General features: G+C 35.0%; 3 protein-coding genes across 6 annotated transcripts; 1 reads left to right on the forward strand and 2 right to left on the reverse strand.

Moving 5' to 3' along the window:
* The first annotated feature begins 2,231 nt into the window (after positions 1 to 2,231).
* On the forward strand, positions 2,232 to 7,718 carry LOC113227857 (uncharacterized protein DDB_G0286299-like). Of its 3 annotated transcripts, none has more exons than XM_026460927.1 (6): positions 2,232 to 2,548; positions 2,823 to 3,332; positions 4,113 to 4,304; positions 4,723 to 4,825; positions 5,382 to 5,446; positions 6,496 to 7,718. In XM_026460927.1, exons 1-5 carry the CDS (start codon positions 2,357 to 2,359, stop codon positions 5,441 to 5,443), a joined length of 1,059 nt encoding a protein of 352 aa, XP_026316712.1. In that variant the 5' UTR covers positions 2,232 to 2,356; the 3' UTR covers positions 5,444 to 5,446; positions 6,496 to 7,718. The 3 variants fall into 3 exon arrangements, with proteins under 3 accessions (XP_026316712.1, XP_026316713.1, XP_026316711.1); XM_026460928.1 differs by having other exon boundaries at positions 6,499 to 7,718; XM_026460926.1 differs by lacking the exon at positions 6,496 to 7,718 and having other exon boundaries at positions 5,382 to 6,489.
* A 610-nt stretch (positions 7,719 to 8,328) lies between these two features.
* On the reverse strand, positions 8,329 to 10,353 carry LOC113227889. Its single transcript, XM_026460971.1, has 4 exons — positions 10,192 to 10,353; positions 9,874 to 10,124; positions 9,598 to 9,752; positions 8,329 to 8,978 (listed from the first exon to the last, which is right to left on the reverse strand). Exons 1-4 carry the CDS (start codon positions 10,324 to 10,326, stop codon positions 8,764 to 8,766), a joined length of 756 nt encoding a protein of 251 aa, XP_026316756.1. The 5' UTR covers positions 10,327 to 10,353; the 3' UTR covers positions 8,329 to 8,763.
* A 141-nt stretch (positions 10,354 to 10,494) lies between these two features.
* LOC113227888 (myb-like protein X) lies at positions 10,495 to 18,158 on the reverse strand. 2 transcript variants are annotated; one of them, XM_026460969.1, is made up of 5 exons: positions 17,526 to 18,158; positions 12,910 to 13,297; positions 12,423 to 12,573; positions 12,184 to 12,338; positions 10,495 to 12,104 (listed from the first exon to the last, which is right to left on the reverse strand). In XM_026460969.1, the coding sequence occupies exons 1-5, from the start codon at positions 17,590 to 17,592 to the stop codon at positions 10,511 to 10,513; spliced, it is 2,355 nt and encodes a 784-aa protein (XP_026316754.1). In that variant the 5' UTR covers positions 17,593 to 18,158; the 3' UTR covers positions 10,495 to 10,510. The 2 variants fall into 2 exon arrangements, with proteins under 2 accessions (XP_026316754.1, XP_026316755.1); XM_026460970.1 differs by lacking the exon at positions 17,526 to 18,158 and adding an exon at positions 17,259 to 17,459.
* Between the last annotated feature and the right edge of the window lie 631 nt (positions 18,159 to 18,789).

Here is an 18,789-nt window from a genome sequence, read left to right on the forward strand (position 1 = left end):
AATACTAGAATAGAAAGAAAAAAAATTACAAATCGGATAGATAGATAGATAGATAAATAAATAAATAAAATCTTTATTCATCACCATGACAAATACATACACAGACCTTAGAGGATGGAAAAAAATAACACAGACACATGATAGACAGATAAAAAATATCGTAAACCAATGCATGATAGACAGATAAAAAATATCGTAAACCAATAATTTCGGATACTTTTTAAATTTTATTTAGATAATGTTATAGTTTACAATTGATAAAACAATGTCTTACACAAACCTACACAGATTTCAATAGTCAATAAATTCATATTGTATGTATATAATATGAGGTTTTCAAATTAAAATAATGTTACAAATTATGAACCATGTATTAAGAATAACAATAAGAGCAGAGGTAGGTTAGGATTAAATACGAGATTTCTTAATATGAGGTTTTCAAATTAAAATAATGTTACAAATTATGAACCATGTATTAAGAATAACAATAAGAGCAGAGGTAGGTTAGGATTAAATACGAGATTTCTCGCAAATACCTACATACTTTCGTTCTTTGAATTTACTAATAAGTAAAAGAAGCTTCCTCACATCGGTTTCACAGATATCGTTGGTTTTCGCCGTTGTCATTAAATAAAGAATTTGTTACACTGCACTTGGTATGTACGTACATTACCTTACTATAGGTATACGCCGCGTACGTGAGCAATCATGAGTACGCTAATATAATACTCTTATCTATCAGTGGCAGGAACATGAACATTAATTAGGTTGGCTAATATACCTAATCAAAGTAACTCGAATTATAATAGTTTTTGGATATGAAGAAGGCTAAAATAGCTGGTATCTAAATTTACAAATAAAAAGTGTACTTAGTAATATTAGAGACGTTGCAAGAAGCCTAGTATACAAATACTAGAATTGTGGTAAAGGAAAAGTAACTTTGTAATGTGATATTTTTTTTTTGTGATAATTTGATTTATTTATTAAATTGGTTATTTATTTCTTTCGAATAAAACGGTCATAAATAAATGAATTCACGATTCTTTTATTGGAAATAAATAAATAATAGCTTTTAAGGAAACCTAAACTTTCATTGTGTAACAAACATGAAATCTGCTACAAAAATATGTAGAGTTTTAAAACCATAACAAATAATAATATTATCTAATAATACCATATGCATTTAGTGAATCGCATTGCAAGTCAGGTAATATTTACATTTAGTAAAATCTTTGTCAATCGGATGATATGGCATCTAATATCACCATTCACAGCGAACTTACTAACTAACAGATTCGCTCTGGACCTTTTGGAGGGAAAAGTGTCGTTTTTATTTTGACTTTCAATTATTTTGTGAAATCTAGTTTAAAGTGGAATAGGATAGTGCTATTGTGCCTTAATCGAAGATTAAAACGCGAAATTATACGAATCTCAAACTCAGACAAACCCGTATCAGCCCCTTTTATGGAATCCCGAGTCAATCCAAGCACGCCGCCTCAAATTGCCTATCCTCTTTGTGGCGGCCATATTTACAGAAACATAATTTAAACTTCATGTTTAGGCTGATGGCTTTGCCAAAGCCTTAATAAATTAAAAAAAAAAAAAAACTAACTAACACATCTAGTATTGGGTTTTTTCTTTTTTTTTTAGAACAAAAATTCAAAAAGTTGAAAAATTCGACGACTCATATTGTGTTGTACCTTTTCATATCTTTTAAAGTGTTATTTTGCATGAATTGTAAAATAAAATTCTTCAAACATTGCTGAATGTAATTTTCTTCACAAATCCTTATATTTGAGTACAGTATCTTGAACTTTTGATACGTGTCAATATCAAATGAGGAATAATATACGAAAATTATTTATTTTTTCTAAAAAATAAAATTTTTCAGAATGGAAATTTTTCCATCACCTAACACTAAACATATCTAATATCTTCGTTCAGTGAAAGATGTCTCTTGAACAGGAAAATCAGGAAAATGTTGAATAACCGAAATATACTTGAAAATAAATCCCAAGTGTTCGAAGAAAATGTTAAACCAATGATTATTTAGTTTTTGTATATGTAAAAACGTATAAATTAGTTGTGTAAACCCAGTATCAATTGTTGGAATGGAAGTAAAAATACTTCATTCTTTAAATGTAATTTACTAGTTTAATCTAATACGACAGGTATTATCATAATCATTGTGTCTCATCTCTAGAAATCGCAATTTTTGGCACGTCACAGCCGCGTCATCATGTCGCCGTGTCTGCTTTTATCGCTGGGGAATTAATTTGTTCAACATTATCATACCTTATCGATACCTTTATGTGTGAACTATAAGTTTTGGATAATTTTCTATTGAAGCCCTAAAATGGAACTACTGAGGGCAATGTCGAACACTCAATTCCTCTTTCCCGCAGCTGCTGTGGCGGTTGTTTTAGTATGTGCAGCATTAGTATTTATCTTCGGGTTCCATTCGGCGGAACAACCGCAATTCGATAAGCTGCCGCTTGTGGTGGACGATAGGAAGTCGTCCAAGGCGAAGAGGAAAACGAAGGACAAGGTTAGTGCCAACAATAAGCGGCGGGCCCTGGTGGCGTGTGCTCATTTTATTTTTAACCTGTAAGCATATGTTCATGGCTCCACCGGGACATTGCCAAGTCACATACCTACTTTGTTTACTATCTTGTTGTATAATGCACTTTTCCATTATATACTTAACTATTATCTTTCATATCACTTTGCACATGTTTTTGTTAATAGCCTTTCTTCAAAGATTCCTCTAATGTGCGATCATTGCAAAATTTATTAGAAATATATTTTGTATTTCATTACAGAAGTCTTCACCAAACCGCACAGCGACTGAGGATGGAAAGACTAAGTCTGAAAACTCTAAAAAATCTCCAACTAAGGAGAAAAGGGAGGAAAAAGTGAAAGAAGAAAAGAAGCCCAAGGAAAAGCAACTTCAAGCTGAACCCAAACTCGTGAAAAAGGATACCACTACTGAGGTGAAGAAGGGTAAGAAGAGCAAGCTAGCTGCAGAGGCAGAGAAGCCCGCTGACTTTGATGAAGGTATATGGGAGGAGGTGCCAAAGAAAGTGAAACCTAGTGAGAAGAAGAAGCCAGCTAAGCCCTCGGAAGAAGCTGCACCTAAGAAAGAGAGCCCTGCTAAGAAAAACAAAAAGAATAACAAAACCAAGGATGCTGATGTGGAAGCCGCACGACCTTTTGAAGAGCCTGTGGAAGAGAGCATTAAGGTTGTCAGTGTTGAGGGTCCTGGAGTCGATGAGGAGGCCACTCGTGCTCTCCAAGCTCAAGTTGAGGAGGTGCAACGTGTGTTTAAGGAGGTAAGCAACATAAATTACACTTTATACAATAGAAAAAATGTAATTATGGCACTGTTGACAATAACCTGTGGGTCCAAAAATAACATAAATTTTTTTATGATGAGATGATTGCTTAACTCTTAACTTGCGGAAGTTAATTGGCTGTTCATAACAACTGGAAATAGGTCCGTTTCGGATCCACAAATGCCGCAACAGAAGAGTTAAAAAACTTATCAATGACAAATAATAATAATAATAATAAATTTATATATTTTAATTAATTATAAATTTATACATTTCTTACAGACAAATTTGTCATTAACAGTGATAAGCTTACAACATTACATTTATGGCAAGACATTTGTGTCTGAAATGGGTAATTAATTTTTGAATTTCAGACATCAGTGCTCTTCTGTGAATACCACAAAACTGATTAAAAAAAATTACATTGTCTTCTAAAGTATGCCTAGACACGTTGAGATTTCATTTAGTTTTACTTATAATTTTAGAAGTCATCTTCTCTTTCTTTTGACTCCAAAAAGTAATTAAGATTTAACTTAATGAATTAAAAAAGCAGTATTTGTTATATAATAGAACAAAATTAACACAAAGCAGTGATTAAAAAAAAAAAATCTGACTGATAAGTCAGATTTTTTTTTTAAGTAAAGAAAACAAACTGTAGAACTAGAAACTGTAAAAACAGCACAAAAATCTAAATGGTTTGTGTAAAAGTACATACTGCTGCTATTATAATAATATGAACAGTATAACATTCAGAAACATCATGCTTTTTGTTTGCAGAGGGAGCAGCGTGAAATGGAAAAGCGCATGAAGGAACAACATGATGTGGACCAGCGCGACTTGGACCAGATTGTCTTGGACCAGTCGGCTGATGATAAAGTTGATAAGGAAGAGGAGTTGTCTGTCGTTAAAGACCTAAGAAGCAACAAGAAGAAGGAAAACAAGGAGAAACAGAAGAAGAAAGCAAGTGAGGTCTGTATGAAGTCACTTTTAAAACTAGTTCTTATTTTACTTCTATTTGTGCGCCAGTGCACATATTTGTGTGCCTGGCGGTAAGTTACATGCCTGTCCACAACTGTTGCAGTGCCACTTAGAGCTTTAACTCGCAAAGATCTTAGAGGCACTGCCACTGTGACAAGTCCCATGTGTCTGTAATTTCATCAGCACCCTTACCTTTCAAAACCGGAATGCGGATAATTGTCACATTACCGCTTGGCGGCAGAAATAGGTAAAGTGGCACATGCATTAACAACAAAGTCAATGTCTTGTTGTGAGATCTGTCAACATGCCAGATTCTTCCAGAAATCAGACAGTACTCAGAGATACATCTTAACCACAGTTTAAGAAAGCACTCATGATTATAACAAATTTTTGGACATTGTTGTTGCAGGCTGTTGCTGCTAAGAACGCGCCCAAACTTGATTCTGTGGATAACAACTCTGATTCAGACAAACAAGATGATAAGCCTGCGCCCGTCTTTGATGAACTTGGAGGTTTGTTGTTATCGCTATAAATAACAGTAATACATAATGCAAACTTATTCGTGGAAACTCAGTGAGTGTATAAACAGTGAAATAATAATGCAAATATATTTGTGGTGTTCAACATTGTAAAGGAATAGGCTTTTTGAGGTTGAAATGTTATTAGGTGGAAATCTTATTTAATTTTATTCAAAATTACACATTAGGGTAACAGTTAAAATACCTGAGATCGCAAAATGTAAAGTATATTTAACTAAATTTTTAGTAATACACACAGAGTGATTAATACCTGCTTCTGAAATCTCAGTTCCCTGTACTATGGGTATCAGAGCAACGGAATTCCCTCTCTGAAGCATTGCTCAGAAGACCAGAATCAATTTAGAGACTTCATTTTCCAAATTGGTCCATAGTGCAAATAATTGGGTCGTCAAGTCATTAGACTAATATTAAATTACAATGCCACAAAAATCTACTTATCTAAACATCCATTATTGCTAATTAGTCAATTTAACATTATTGTCTAGAAATTCCTGTACAAATTAAGATAACGAATGTAACATTTCACCAGATACTTGGACAGACGCAAAAGCATCGAAGAAGAGTAAGAAGAAGGCGCGCAAAGACCAGTGAGAGGTGAGTCGTACAGACAGGGTCCAGCCGGGCGCTTCGCCCCGTCACTAGCTCAATGCTACTCACACCGCTGATAAAATTACTACTTGATCTACTCATTACTCGTAATTCAACGTGAGATAAACAGACAACAATGCTATTCCAATTTACATATATTTATTTATTTTACTAGACAACATCTAATATTAGTTTATAATTTCAAGCTTTTGAATTCTTGATATTAAGTGATGGATATATTGGTATATTTTAGTTCAGGGTTGTAGTTTTACAGGGTGTGATTATTTTTAAATTAAGTTATAATGAATATCTGCTGTTCTTACACATTCACTTCACTTACGTCCATGTTTTTAGTTTAATAGTTTATTTTATATTAGCTCATGTTGACTTGTTTTTCATAATAATTTAATTATTGTTTTCAGTTAAGCATAATAAGAAGAATTGTTTTTATGCATTATAATATGAGTCATTTAATTTTTATGTATTTGATTTTAGTGATCTTTGGGAATCTGCAATATGGTTGAGTGGTACTTGGTAGGTTGTTAATGTGTAGAGGGGAATACGTGCGACTCATTCCGAGATATAATCTAGCTGAAGTGTTACGGTAGTAGTAATGAAAATTACAGTTTTAATCATCATAGGTGCCCAAATATTTTAGTACCATTAATATGTATAATGATTATACAATGTATTATAGATACATGTATTCGGTACTAAAAATCGAGATCTTATGGTGCTTATAGTAGTAAGTCTTTAATCTCCTTTAGTTCCACATGTGTGCATTTTACCCTTTTTCGATTTTTGTATCATGCCTTAAACATACCTACTTAGGAAATATGAGTATGTATTTCGTTTTCCACTAGTTAATAATTCATTACGAGTTCGGTGTTGTTATTAACCCATGACATAAATGTGATTACCTGAATTTTGGACCAATAAATATGCTGTTTACTCCATATTGTACTAATCATTATTTCTAAATGAAGGTTATACTAGACTTTACTAGATGTGCTTTTACATTTCTGTTACCTTTCATGGATTGTTTACCTTTTCAGTAGTTACCGTCCGAGTGTGGTGCGGTTTTATGCTATGAGCCATGTGTAAGTAGACGTCTTACCTTTATTTTTCGTGTTCTTGGTGCATATCTATTTGAAAAACAGGACAATGCCGTTTCTAAAACAATTATTTTATGTTATAACTTTATGACTGTCACGGCCAAGTTTTTATAAATTACGTAAACAGCTTAAATATTAAAAGTTTTATTGCAGATTCCTATTTTGTATACCTAGTTTTAAGTATAATAATTCATGTTAGAGTAGTGCTGATGCAAGTGACATCATCATGTAAAGAATCGTTTTTTTGAAATTCTTAATGTCTCTGAATGCAAATAATTTATTGTAACTGTAATGTAGTATAAGAGTGAGAGTATATACATGTTTAACAGGTCGCTATTAGATGAAAAACGTTGTATTCGACAACGTTACGATTACGAATGGCATTTCTTGAAAATTTCGGGATCATAGGCTGTGTAATATTATAATGACTAACAGAAAATCTACCGTCGTAACAATATCATTTGTTTCATGAACTGTAAAAGATCTATAATCTTGTGATTATCCTCGATTTGTAATACATGTTTAATTATACATTTTTGACATTTTCTTGTGATACTGCTATTATAGTGCCAGGCGATGGAAGGATTTCGTAATGTTTTATTTACCGTAGTGTAACATGGCGTTACTGTAATTCCTTGTGGCACACCTTGGGTTTACCATTTGTCGTTAGACATATTTCTTTAGATAGTTGGAATATATCCTAAGAGATTTATCATATTTTATTTTCAGTTATTTTTTGTTTACTACTTTTACGTTATTTAATAATGGCAGTACTTAGGGCCTAGTATCATCTTGAGAACTCTCAGGAGTGATTTAAATTTGTAATTAAATAGTACATTAGACTTTAAAAATATTTTCGGCTTATTCATTTAGGTCTTAGGATGAGTACTGTATGAAACCTGCAGGATTAGCATGACCACAAAGACAAAATATTTATCTTCTCCAGATTGTAAATTTTCTTTCAAAGCGTTCGTCACACGAGCGCGAGTGCATGCAGAATTTTTTTTTCTACTCTAGAAAATTATGTGTACTTTTATTTCATGCTAAGCCTGCTGGCAACATTTGCCAACGCATAGAGACATCGTATCTTGAGAATGTTATTGTTTTATAGGCTCTAAAAATATAATGAATGTGTAATATAAATATTTTTTTAAAATCAATAAAGAGTGATATTGAAAATTTTCTTATATTTTTGTCGGTAAAATTGAATTACTACACCAATAGGGTAAATAAAACAAGAATACGTTAAGTAATAATAATTGATTATGTAAAATTGCAATACAAAAGTGGAGATTCCATTGTAGTACTTACAAAAAGATACAATAGTTTTGTTAAGCACTATGTGCTGTTAAAGGTAGGGTGTATTGAAACGTGCAATTCTGCATGTTATTACGCTATTGTTATGATTTTTAAGAGATCAATTACTTATATACACATGTACTTTAAATAAGGCACATTTTCCTCATCATTAACATTCACGTAATACTTAATAATATAACTAGTATCTAGCTATTGTAGATTAATATCAGTGCCTTAAGATTTTTAATTGACGAAACGGCTGCGATTACTCATTCTAAAACATTGAATATTTAATTTACTACTTAATACTTTAAAAAAAAATATGATGGACGAACGTTAAGCGACGAAGTTACGCTATAATTATGAGAGAACTCGGTAAATTGAAAATCTTCGGTTACCGAAATATTTAATTAGTTTTTTATTTTGATTTAGTTTTTAGGTAATGGCGTTTTTCTTGCAGGGTCACTATACTCGACTCGCTTAATTATCATATCGACTAAATTTAAAGTGCGCCCGAATTGCGACTTTTTTTATTGCAATCAAACTTAAGCTAGGTACGATGACGTCGTAGTAAGGTTATCTCAGAGTCGACAGTAAATAATCTTACAACTTTAAAACAACGCGGTATGACTGAATCTTATTTGCTACTAAAACTGACTTAATTTTTTTTCTGTGAGACACATCAGTCGTAACAGTTTTTAAATACTCGATTATGGTGACACCGGATTAAAGCGCTCTTGTAAATAGCTCATTTTCATACATTATTGGACTGTGAACACGATCGTTTGTGTCTAAACAACTTCTCAACGAGCTCCAACGACTTTGCCTTTATTCTGTAGTAGGTTTGCATCGATCAATAGAAATGAACCATAATCTCAGTAGAAATTTCCCTAATGAAATTTACGTGATTTACAATTCGGAGTCGCTTTTGGCACCCGACTTCGGATTAGTAGAGCGAGATGGCGGTGCAGCGCTTTTACTGCGTGATTTACGGCGCACGCGCCGGCGCATCTTGCGCAGCCGTCCTCCTGCAGCGGGCGTCTGTTGTGTCCGCTTCTCCTTTGTTTCCACTTCAATTTTGAGCCGGACAAACATATCGTAGTTGGTGATAATGCACATTTTACCTGTGAAATTATAGTTACGTCATGATACGTAGAATGTGGATTTCGGTGAAATACGTTTAATACATAGGTAAAGAATCAGCTATTTTGTGCTGAAAAATCATAATAGCAGTACCTATTGTATACAGTATTATGTACAACTACACCGATTACCTGTTCTCAAACTAGGAAATTCCCTGTACAATGTGAATATCAAAAGAACACCCAGACCAAACCAATTTAGAAAAGTTCATTTCTCAAATTGATCCTATCGGGAATCGAACCCGGGCCTCCTCATCCAGCTGTAACAGTTGGATCGTCGAGGTCGTCAAATATAAGTAAGTATACATAATTCAATTTCACGATGACGACTCTCGCTGTTAACGACTAACCTAGTAACAAATAGGTATGGTTTAAGAATTACAACAAGAATTAATGAAACTTGACGTGCAGTAGCGCATTAAATGGTAAAGTTATCTCCATAGGGGAAAACATGCAGTGCCAGTGGGCCAATACAAATTACATGCATGCTCTAAGAAATGAAAATACTTGTATCGTACTGTAGGTAACTGTGTTAAAAGTGTACGACCGGATTTTTATGTTCAGTTTGCACGCGAGCTAATAGAAAAATAGAAGAACTGACCATCACAATACTCTTCTCCACACTCGGAGCATGATACGATTCTGGTTTCAGTCACACCCGAACGATTCTTTGTTTTTCGAATCATTGAGTTTTTAGCGTATTCCCTCTTGTCTCGTGCTTTGGTTCTCAATTCTGCTTTGCGTAATTCTATTAATCTGAAACAATGTGTAAACCTCAAGGATATTCTACATTAAAAACCTGTAGCACATATAGGTACGTGATGTGCTTACCAAAAATATGCAAAACATTTTACACTCAACAATAATTCTCACTTACCTGTTAAAATATTCTTCATCCAATTTAGATTTGGGCCGGATAGAAGTAAGCATCCGCCATTCGATGGGGACCGCACACAACTCCTCAAATTTAAGCCCTCGCATTTCTGTAGGTATGGGATCCATGAACGTAAAGTTTTTCTCTTCGTAACCTCGGGTTCCTAATTTTTCATACGCTTTAATTTCCTTCCGAGATGTCTTTGTTTTCTGATCTTCAGGTTTATCTTTTATTTTGCAATCATCTGCTTTTACCTGATAAATGAATGGTAAGTATTATAAAAACAGTGAAAGTTAACCGACTGTTAGCTCACCTTGGTACCTTTTCCGGTCTTGTTTTAAAATCAGGCACTTTGTCTAAGACAGCTCTGTACTCCTCTGCCGTATTTATCACAGTTTTTGATAAATCCAATATCGGCGCTTCATCTTTCTTTTTATCAAATAAATCGTCAGCCATGTTTCACTTAATATGTCTGAATAAACTGTAGCCAACTTATATCGATTTAACTTGAAGGCACTTCTTAGAGACGGTTGGATCGATATTAAACTTCTTGCAACCTAATTTCAACTACGTATTGCACTATTAGCTTAGTACTGTGCTGAAACCGCAATAACACTACTCTACAAGCACTTAAGTATATTTAATATTTGGTTTTAATCACGATATCTTGGTCTTCGTTCCTGTCTAAGTAGTCTCTTTTAGCTATATTTAATTGGTCGATGAGTTTTTTTCTATTTTCGCCGTCATAAATGTTTGATTTTGTGTGTTTTTCATTTGTTTCATCTGTCCATAGTTTTCTGTTACCGTATTTGTCATTAATAAACTTTTGTGATAACGTCATCCTTTTTGTAGGAGACATTTTTGGGGACTTTTTGTTGTCTGCCGCTTCATTTACTGTTAACTGTCCTATTTGATTGAATTCTGCCGCCAAGCTCCTACTATTATCGGTTGCATTATTTGCAGATCTCATTATATCTTGACTAGATCTTTTATTTCTCCAATACGACTGGCTTAATGAGTTACGAGTCTTGTTGTTTTCTGTAGTTTTATCCGATTGTGTAGGCGGACTTGGAGATCGACTGTCATCACTAGATTGAGACAAATATTGTCTGGCTTGTGCTCGGTATTTCTGTCGCATTTTACGTTTCTGGCTGTAAAATGGATCTTTTTCACTTTGTTTTTTATATTGTGCTGCTGGTCTATTTACACCCCACTTAGGGCGGTTTTCTATATCTTTTTTATATCTTTCTTCAGAACGAAAACGTCTATCTTTTTTTAACGTACTGTGGTGACTATCTTGTGGTGCATTTTCATCAATATTGGAGTAATCTCTATGATTATTTCTTGGTAAGTCTTCAGTTTCAATAATTTTATTTGTAGTAAGTTTACTTATATCAAAATCAGTCTGTGTAGTTGCATCTTTAGTTTTGGTTATTCGATATTTTCTAGGGGTCAGTATTTTAGAAGTATCCGAAAAATCGCTAATGTTAGTTAAAGAATTTAGGGATACATTGTATAAACTGTTGCTCAGATTTTGTGGGACTAAAACTGCCAATTGCACGCTATTGGGTTGAGTATTCACTATTTCGCCATTGCCGTTAATACCAAGCGGTACAATGTTAAATTGGTTGTCGGTAAGCGCTATAGGAGGTACACTATGAATATATAAATTCAAATTTCCTGGCCCTGCCGCCGCTGCCCGTGGCGTATTGAACTCTGTAGTTGGCATACTTGTGTCTTTCTTCTCACTTTTGGCCGAGTGTACGTCATAGGTCCTGTTAGACTTTGTTGGACTGGTTGCTTCAGAAGGAATAGTATTTTCAGTTGTAACACATTCATCAACCTTTGACTTGGGTTCACTTGAAACACTTGTATTAATGTTTTGTTTAAGAGTGGAAAATCTCTTCTCTTTCTCTAGTTTTGCCTTTTTTTCAGCTTCTTCAAGAGCTTTTTTAAGAGTCTCCAATTTTCTTTGTTCTTGAAGCTGCTTTTCTTGATTTCTCCTTTTTTCTTCCTCAAGTCTTTGTTTATCTTCCTCCTGTTGCCTTTGCATACGTATTTCTTCCAGTCTCTCTTCTCTCTGTTTCTTCTCTCTTTCTTCATGGCGGCGTTTCTCTTGCTCTTCCAGTTGACTTAATATGGCGGACTGTAACTCTAACGCTTTCAGGCGTTTGTTTTCTCTTTGGGCTCTAATTTCTGGTTCCAAAGGAACATTCTGTCCCCTAAGAAAAGTTCTGTAAAGAAGCGGTCGCTTAGTCAATTAGAAACAAAAAATTAATAAAACACTAAACGCGTAGCAAACAGTGTGCTTACCTTCCTTCATCACTTCCGATACAAGACGACCTGTCGCAGTCGAAGCCAGAGTTGGTTGAACTTCTTTGGTCAATGACTAGAACATCCGCTGTATTTTCTATCATGTTAAGCCCGCGCTCCACCCACGTAGGAGTTCCCTTTTTCAGATTTGGCATCTAAAATATTATTAGTTAAGATTAGCAGTTAAATATGAAACTTTCATTATAACTGGATATAATGAATAGGACTGTTGTTGTTACCTGTGGTAATCTAGCATTAGGAGCTGTAGGTTCCCATAAACGCCCAGTAGCAACTCCCCTATCACCCCATCGAGGCCTGCCTTCTTCGCCCGTGGCACTCCGCGGGCTTCGAGCTGACCAACTATCCGATAGTGTACGACCACTTATGTTTCTACAACAAAACACTATTTAATACATAGATGCAACGTACTGCTCAAGCAATAAACACATGAAATTTATTCCGTTACGGTTAATGCATCAACAACCTAGAGTGGGTAACAACACGTAACTTATCTCGAAATGTACCTATATATGTATAGTGACCGAACTGCACGCACGATATCTACTAAATATTTCATGATGTAATGTGATTCTAAAAACAATATTTTTGAGAGAGATTTTTGTTGTAAAAACAGTGGCGACTGCATAGGCATTGTCCAGGTAATAAACCTTCCTATGTTTCGATTTAATCTTGATAAGAATTGTGAAAAATTGCAGTGGTGAGTACCTTTTATCTGTATCTTCTTGTTGCCACGCCATAACTGGACTTTGACTGATTTTAACGTCATGAAAGCCATTTCTAACATGGTTGATTGTCTCACTGCCATAGCCAGAAGTGTCTCCTTCGCCATCTTCGTCGTAGAACGCGAACCGCTTGGCGCTGGGAATATTACGATTTATGACCTCTTTTGTTTTCTTGTCCTCTTTACTTCTGTCTACTTCGACGTGATGTATTGGTGGTAAGCTAGGACTTCTTTGGCGCTGCGTTGGTTCCTGGTAGTTATACGAGGACTCTTTGTGAAGTTCAAGTGAACTAGCAAACTGATTGCGAACTTGCAAGCGATTCGTGTATCGCTCACCAGTGCCCCATGGCAGATAAAGGTGAGACATTTCCTCTGAAATAGATGGAATATAATATAGAAAGTTTGAATAACCAAGAAAATGTTGTAAGGGAATGAAAACAATATTAATAAATGTGATCGATTCAGCGAGCGACACAAACGCAACTAAAAATAGTACCGTCCATCGCAGCTACCGCTGAAGAATTAACTATTCAAAGATCGGAAAAATAAAAAGTCCTTAAATGTTCCCCTTTATTCCTTTACTCCGCAAAGGGTTTTAGTTTAATCGATAATAACGCATGCAAGGAAAATTGTTCGTCATCCATGCGAGCTGCAAACTCCTTAAACGTTTTGTTATAGAGGTAGTTTCTTATAATGCTACGTATGTTTATCGAAGCCTTGCACGGGAAGGTACGGTTTGCTATTCACAAAGGATGCCCGTAGATTTAAACCATTCCATTGAGATATGAATAAAAGATAATATAAGTAGGTATACGTAACGAATAGGTTGGTACTCTCTACTTACGGTCACAATGAAAGTATGTATAGCTTCTATTATGACTGCAGTTAAAATTAAATAACTCGTTAGGTAAGTACTTACTACTACAATAGAAATTTATTAATCTGAACATTATAATTAAATGTCTAATATCCAAAGAGATGAACGAGGTGAAATTTGATATACGTGAACATGTTACATTTTAATTTAGTATCAATTTCAAACGCTGCTTGCTACGTATAGTAGTTGCAGGTAGATAATTACTCGAATTTGGAGTAAGCACCTACGTACGAACTTTCTATTTAATATTTAAGGAGTCGAATAATAAATTCAACTGCTTAGTAGTGTAAAATGACCGGCATACTACGTTTATACATAGGAAGGCCGAATAAGGTATTCAAACGTGATCCATGGTAAGTAGGTAGCAGGGCTGGGCAGTATTTGAATTACTCATAAAAGAAAAAAGTCAGTCTATGCCCTAAGATATCTGACCTTCTAGCCAACTATTTGGTTATGGGTACTGTAGTCTAGGCTCTACTCTATGAGTAGAATCACTGGCTGAGTGAATAGATTCATAATTGGAATAAACTTCAAAATATACTTTATTGTATTCTTTTACATAGTTCGGCTTTGTATATTATATATTTTGAAGTTTATTCCAATTATGAATCTATTCACTCAGCCAGTGATTCTACTCAAAGAGTAGAGCCTAGACTACATGCCCCCAGGATGTAGTCTAGGCTCTACTCTATGAGTAGAATCACTGGCTGAGTGAATAGATTCATAATTGGAATGCTTTGAAAATGAACTAAGAGAAAAGAATGGAGCATCTTGACATTATTGATTTGTAACCCAAAGCCGAACTATGTAAAAGAATACAATAAAGTATATTTTGAAGTTTATTCCACTTTATATTCACAAAAGTACCTCTCGCTACGCGTCCCAAGCTACGCCTCGTTACAGTACCTACCCAGTGCGAAGAAAAGTGTTAAACAAACTTGGAGCCGAAAAATTAACTTTGGTATAACTTCGTTACGCATCATTTGTGAATGACGTTTTAAGAAACTTTAAAGCCAACTTGATTTTAAATTACATTACATAAATACAAATTTCAACCAAAAAGCTGGAATTCCATTACTCTTTTTTATTGAATACGTAAGAAAGCTTTCAGAAACAAATAGGTGGCTAAGGGGGTCAGGTAACTCAGGTATTAACAGGTATAAACCATAGAGTTCATAAGGGTATTCGTTCCATTTACTATCTTCACCTGTAAACCTAATTCGTCAAAAGGAGTTGGAACGAGGTTTTTTATGTTCTACTCGAGTGTTGCGTGTTCCATAGCAATACTCACCCTTGTAATTAAAAGCAGAACAATTATCTTTTAAATGGTTAATAATTAAAATTTTTGTCTACTTACGCAATGTGTCTTCATTCGAATATCCTATAAAGTTACTTAAAGTAGAGTGGCATTAAATTAATAATCGCAGGCATCATAATCAACCCATAAATACGTCCCACTGCTGGACACGGGTCTCCAGTACGGAGAGGGCTAAGACCCTAGCTGGGCACTCCTAGCTCAACGCGAGTTGGGAACTTCCCACGTTTTCCAAGGGACATCCCTTACTGCCTTTAACGTACAGGTTTCTTCATAACGTTTTCCTTTACTGTAAGCCAGGGTTTGCCACAAAAAAAATACAAATGAGTCAATCGCTTACTTGATAGGCAATCGTTCTCCCACTGGGCCTTTACTGTTCTTAACAAAAAGTAAGCAAATGCTCGGTACGAAAAATAACGTTGGACAAATCGTATTAATTGCCTGATTTTTCAGGTGTATGTGCAATTGTGAGAAATGTATCGGGTAATTAATACCGTTTGTACTAATGTTTTCCAATCATGAAAAGTTACATTAAGAATTTGGCATCGTGGTTGCAACATGTAAGTTGTTGTATATGATCTACATTTTTCTTTCGCAACAATCACAAAATTGTCTTATAATTTCACTCGCAAACTTCAATTTTCACGAGTCAAATACAGCCAGTGCAGGTTAGGTAGCTTATTTTTACAAATCTTTTCAGGATTGTTTATTCTAGATTAGAATAGATGTCTACAAAGCGACTAGAATACTATTGCTAAATATCACGGGTAATAAAAGAAAAGTAAGTCTCCATTACATTAATACAGTAAGTACGACTATAATGGCATATTTTGTTTGCGTTGCCACGCTCTCTTGCGCACAGGCTAACAAGCAACGAATGTTTTTGTTTTATCATTTAACGCTACGATAATTTTATTTAATGCAATTAAATGTAATAGTACTTTTAAGTTTTAGGCAGCCTAAATGTTAACTATTAGTGTTATATTTCGTCCGTTAGAAAATCCTCCATATTTGGTAATGTGACTTGATATAGGGTACCTACTTAATTTACACCTATTTTATAAAAAAAAAAGGCTACAACTGGTTTTGAAGAAAACCTGTATATGCCTGTGTTCAGAAGATGGAATTGTAGGCAATTAGATAATAATGACATAGCAATACACTATATTTAAAAAATATTTTGTTTATTAGTAATTCCATTTTAACCGACTTTAAAGAAAGGAGAAGTTTCTCAATTCGACTGTATTTTTATGTAACTCCGGATTTGTGAACCGATTTTGATGATTGTTTTTTTTTTGTTGGAACGAGCATTTTTTGAAGAAATTGAGTTATCCAGTTTCGCGCACTTTCCGGTAACCGATTTCAATAAAACTTGCAAATAAAACTTTCACGAACTTTTGAATTCGGCCGATTGGAAATTGTTAAGTTTTCCTGTGATTGGCGCTATTGGCATAGGTACTTACTGATAAATAAATAATTGGCTACGTTTCATAAGTTCAATGACACGTCATTTTAACCTCAGGTGCTTTACTTTATAGTTGTTTGTCTGTTATTATATTTTTTAGTAGAGGATTTCGTTGAAGGCTACAAGTTGACGGTTCCGAACTCAACCTTGAGACATGACAGGGTGCGTGATTGTCCTATTATATTATATTATATTATAATTACCTACCTACAAAAACATTAGTGATTCACTACAATTGTCAATTACGCAGGCAATCGAATTGTCGGCCGCAACATTCACAAAAAATTATTATACTACATCTAAACTTAAAAATCTGTTATCTATTCCTAAATATCGTGGGCTAAATTCGTATACCTCGTAACCTCCATTAATGCGAACTGTTGATTAGGCACAAAAAAACAGAATTACTAGAAATAATTATGTGACGATCTATGTTTATACCTTTATTTTATAACTAAAAGGTGTACAAATTATATTTTAAGGTTTAATTGCCCGATATTGTGCTTGAAGAGTCAAAAAGGGATTTCGTCCAAAGACGAAGTTACGAGGCTGGCAAATTTACTCGAATATACTCGTACATATTATATGACCTAAACAATGCAAATTCAATGCGAGTACTTTTGTTGTCATAGATCAGGTGATTGAGAAGTCTTCCCAAACAAAATTTAATGCTTACCTTGTTGGTAATATCTATACATGTTTTGAATCCCAAAATTAATTAATTAAATTTATAAATAGGTACCACTCTAGTCGTGCGGATACTGAAAAAGGTATCACTTAGACAATCGTGGGCGTTGTGAAATCAAACATGTAAAAACACGACCGTGAATTAGTTCGAAACAATTCGGAGGCGCAAGCGCAGGCGCGAGCATGCACCGGCCGCGATACGAGACTAGTCGCCGACAGCGTGCTTGTACAACCTGCAGGAAGTCTGTGTACGCACCTCTCTCCCGCGCCCACTGCTGCTTCTTCTGTTGGACCAGCGAGGCCGGCTTACTCACGGACAACATCGCACCGCGCACATTACACTTTCTAATGCTCCGTATTGCACACCAGTTGCGTTCATGCCAGCTATATCACAGTTACGTTGCACCGGCTAATGAGTGCTTTTAAAATCGGCTCGCGCGTGGCCACCGCTGCGTCGTTGCCAGCCGACCGTTGCGGTTGGCTTAGCGCGTGCTCTCATTGTTCGCGGGTGCTGGACCCCATGAAATCCCACGACAAGCGAACATAAAATAGCATTTGTATTAGATTAACTGTACTTAAAATATGATAAATGTTCATAACAGTAAAATTGCCCCGCGGAGCACACTAGAGACTTATCGTTAAATCTTCAGACTTTCAGCGCTTGTTTCAGCCGGCGGGCGTCACGCGAGTGCCATAGATTTCAAAGGAAAGCCTCGGAAAAGTTGCCTGTCGGTCGATAGCGTAGTCATAGTAACGTTTGTTTCACGTATTAAGAAATAGGTCTTTGCTTTTATATTTGCATTTTAGCCCACGAGGTGACACGAAAATTGTAGGGCGATTAAATTAACGCTATGTGTACAAACCCTTATCGATGGTAATAAAAAATAAAGCGACTCTCGAGGCGTTAGATTTTAAGTGTACGTTAGTATACTACTATATTTGTAACTCGTGCTTAGTTACGTACCTACTATTAGCATGTTTAATGCCGTGATTTATTTTTCTTGATTTGTTTTTGGTTGATTTATACAGTATCTTGTGGTATGCAGAACCAATAATAATAATTATGTAAGCCAACCACACCAATTACTTGGTCTCAAACCAGGGCATTTCCTGTACTATGAGTATCAATGCAACGGAATTCACTCCGGGGGATTTCACCCAGAACACCGAGACCAGAACCAATTTAGAAAAGTTGATTTCCCAAATTGGTCCTATTACAAATCAAACACGATATTTTGCGCTCACAGCGCAATTTGTGGTCCAGCCACAGAGGTATATATGCAAATATATACCTGCACAAATGGTTTTTTTGCATATTCTTGCTCAGTTTTTTTTTCTGCTTCGATTGGTCTGGGTATCTTGTCTTTAAAATTAAAAATAAACTCTGGACAACATAATTTTTTTGACGCTTTTTTCTGATTAAGGAATTTTAAAATGATTTAACCCACATAAAATCCGGTGTTTTTTGCGTGGGTTACATCAAGAACACGTAATTAAATTTTTCTTTGCCTCTGATTACA

Source organism: Hyposmocoma kahamanoa, unplaced genomic scaffold (assembly GCF_003589595.1).
Source record: "Hyposmocoma kahamanoa isolate Upper Pololo Valley unplaced genomic scaffold, ASM358959v1 220, whole genome shotgun sequence".
NCBI classification, from domain to species: Eukaryota; Metazoa; Arthropoda; class Insecta; order Lepidoptera; family Cosmopterigidae; genus Hyposmocoma; species Hyposmocoma kahamanoa.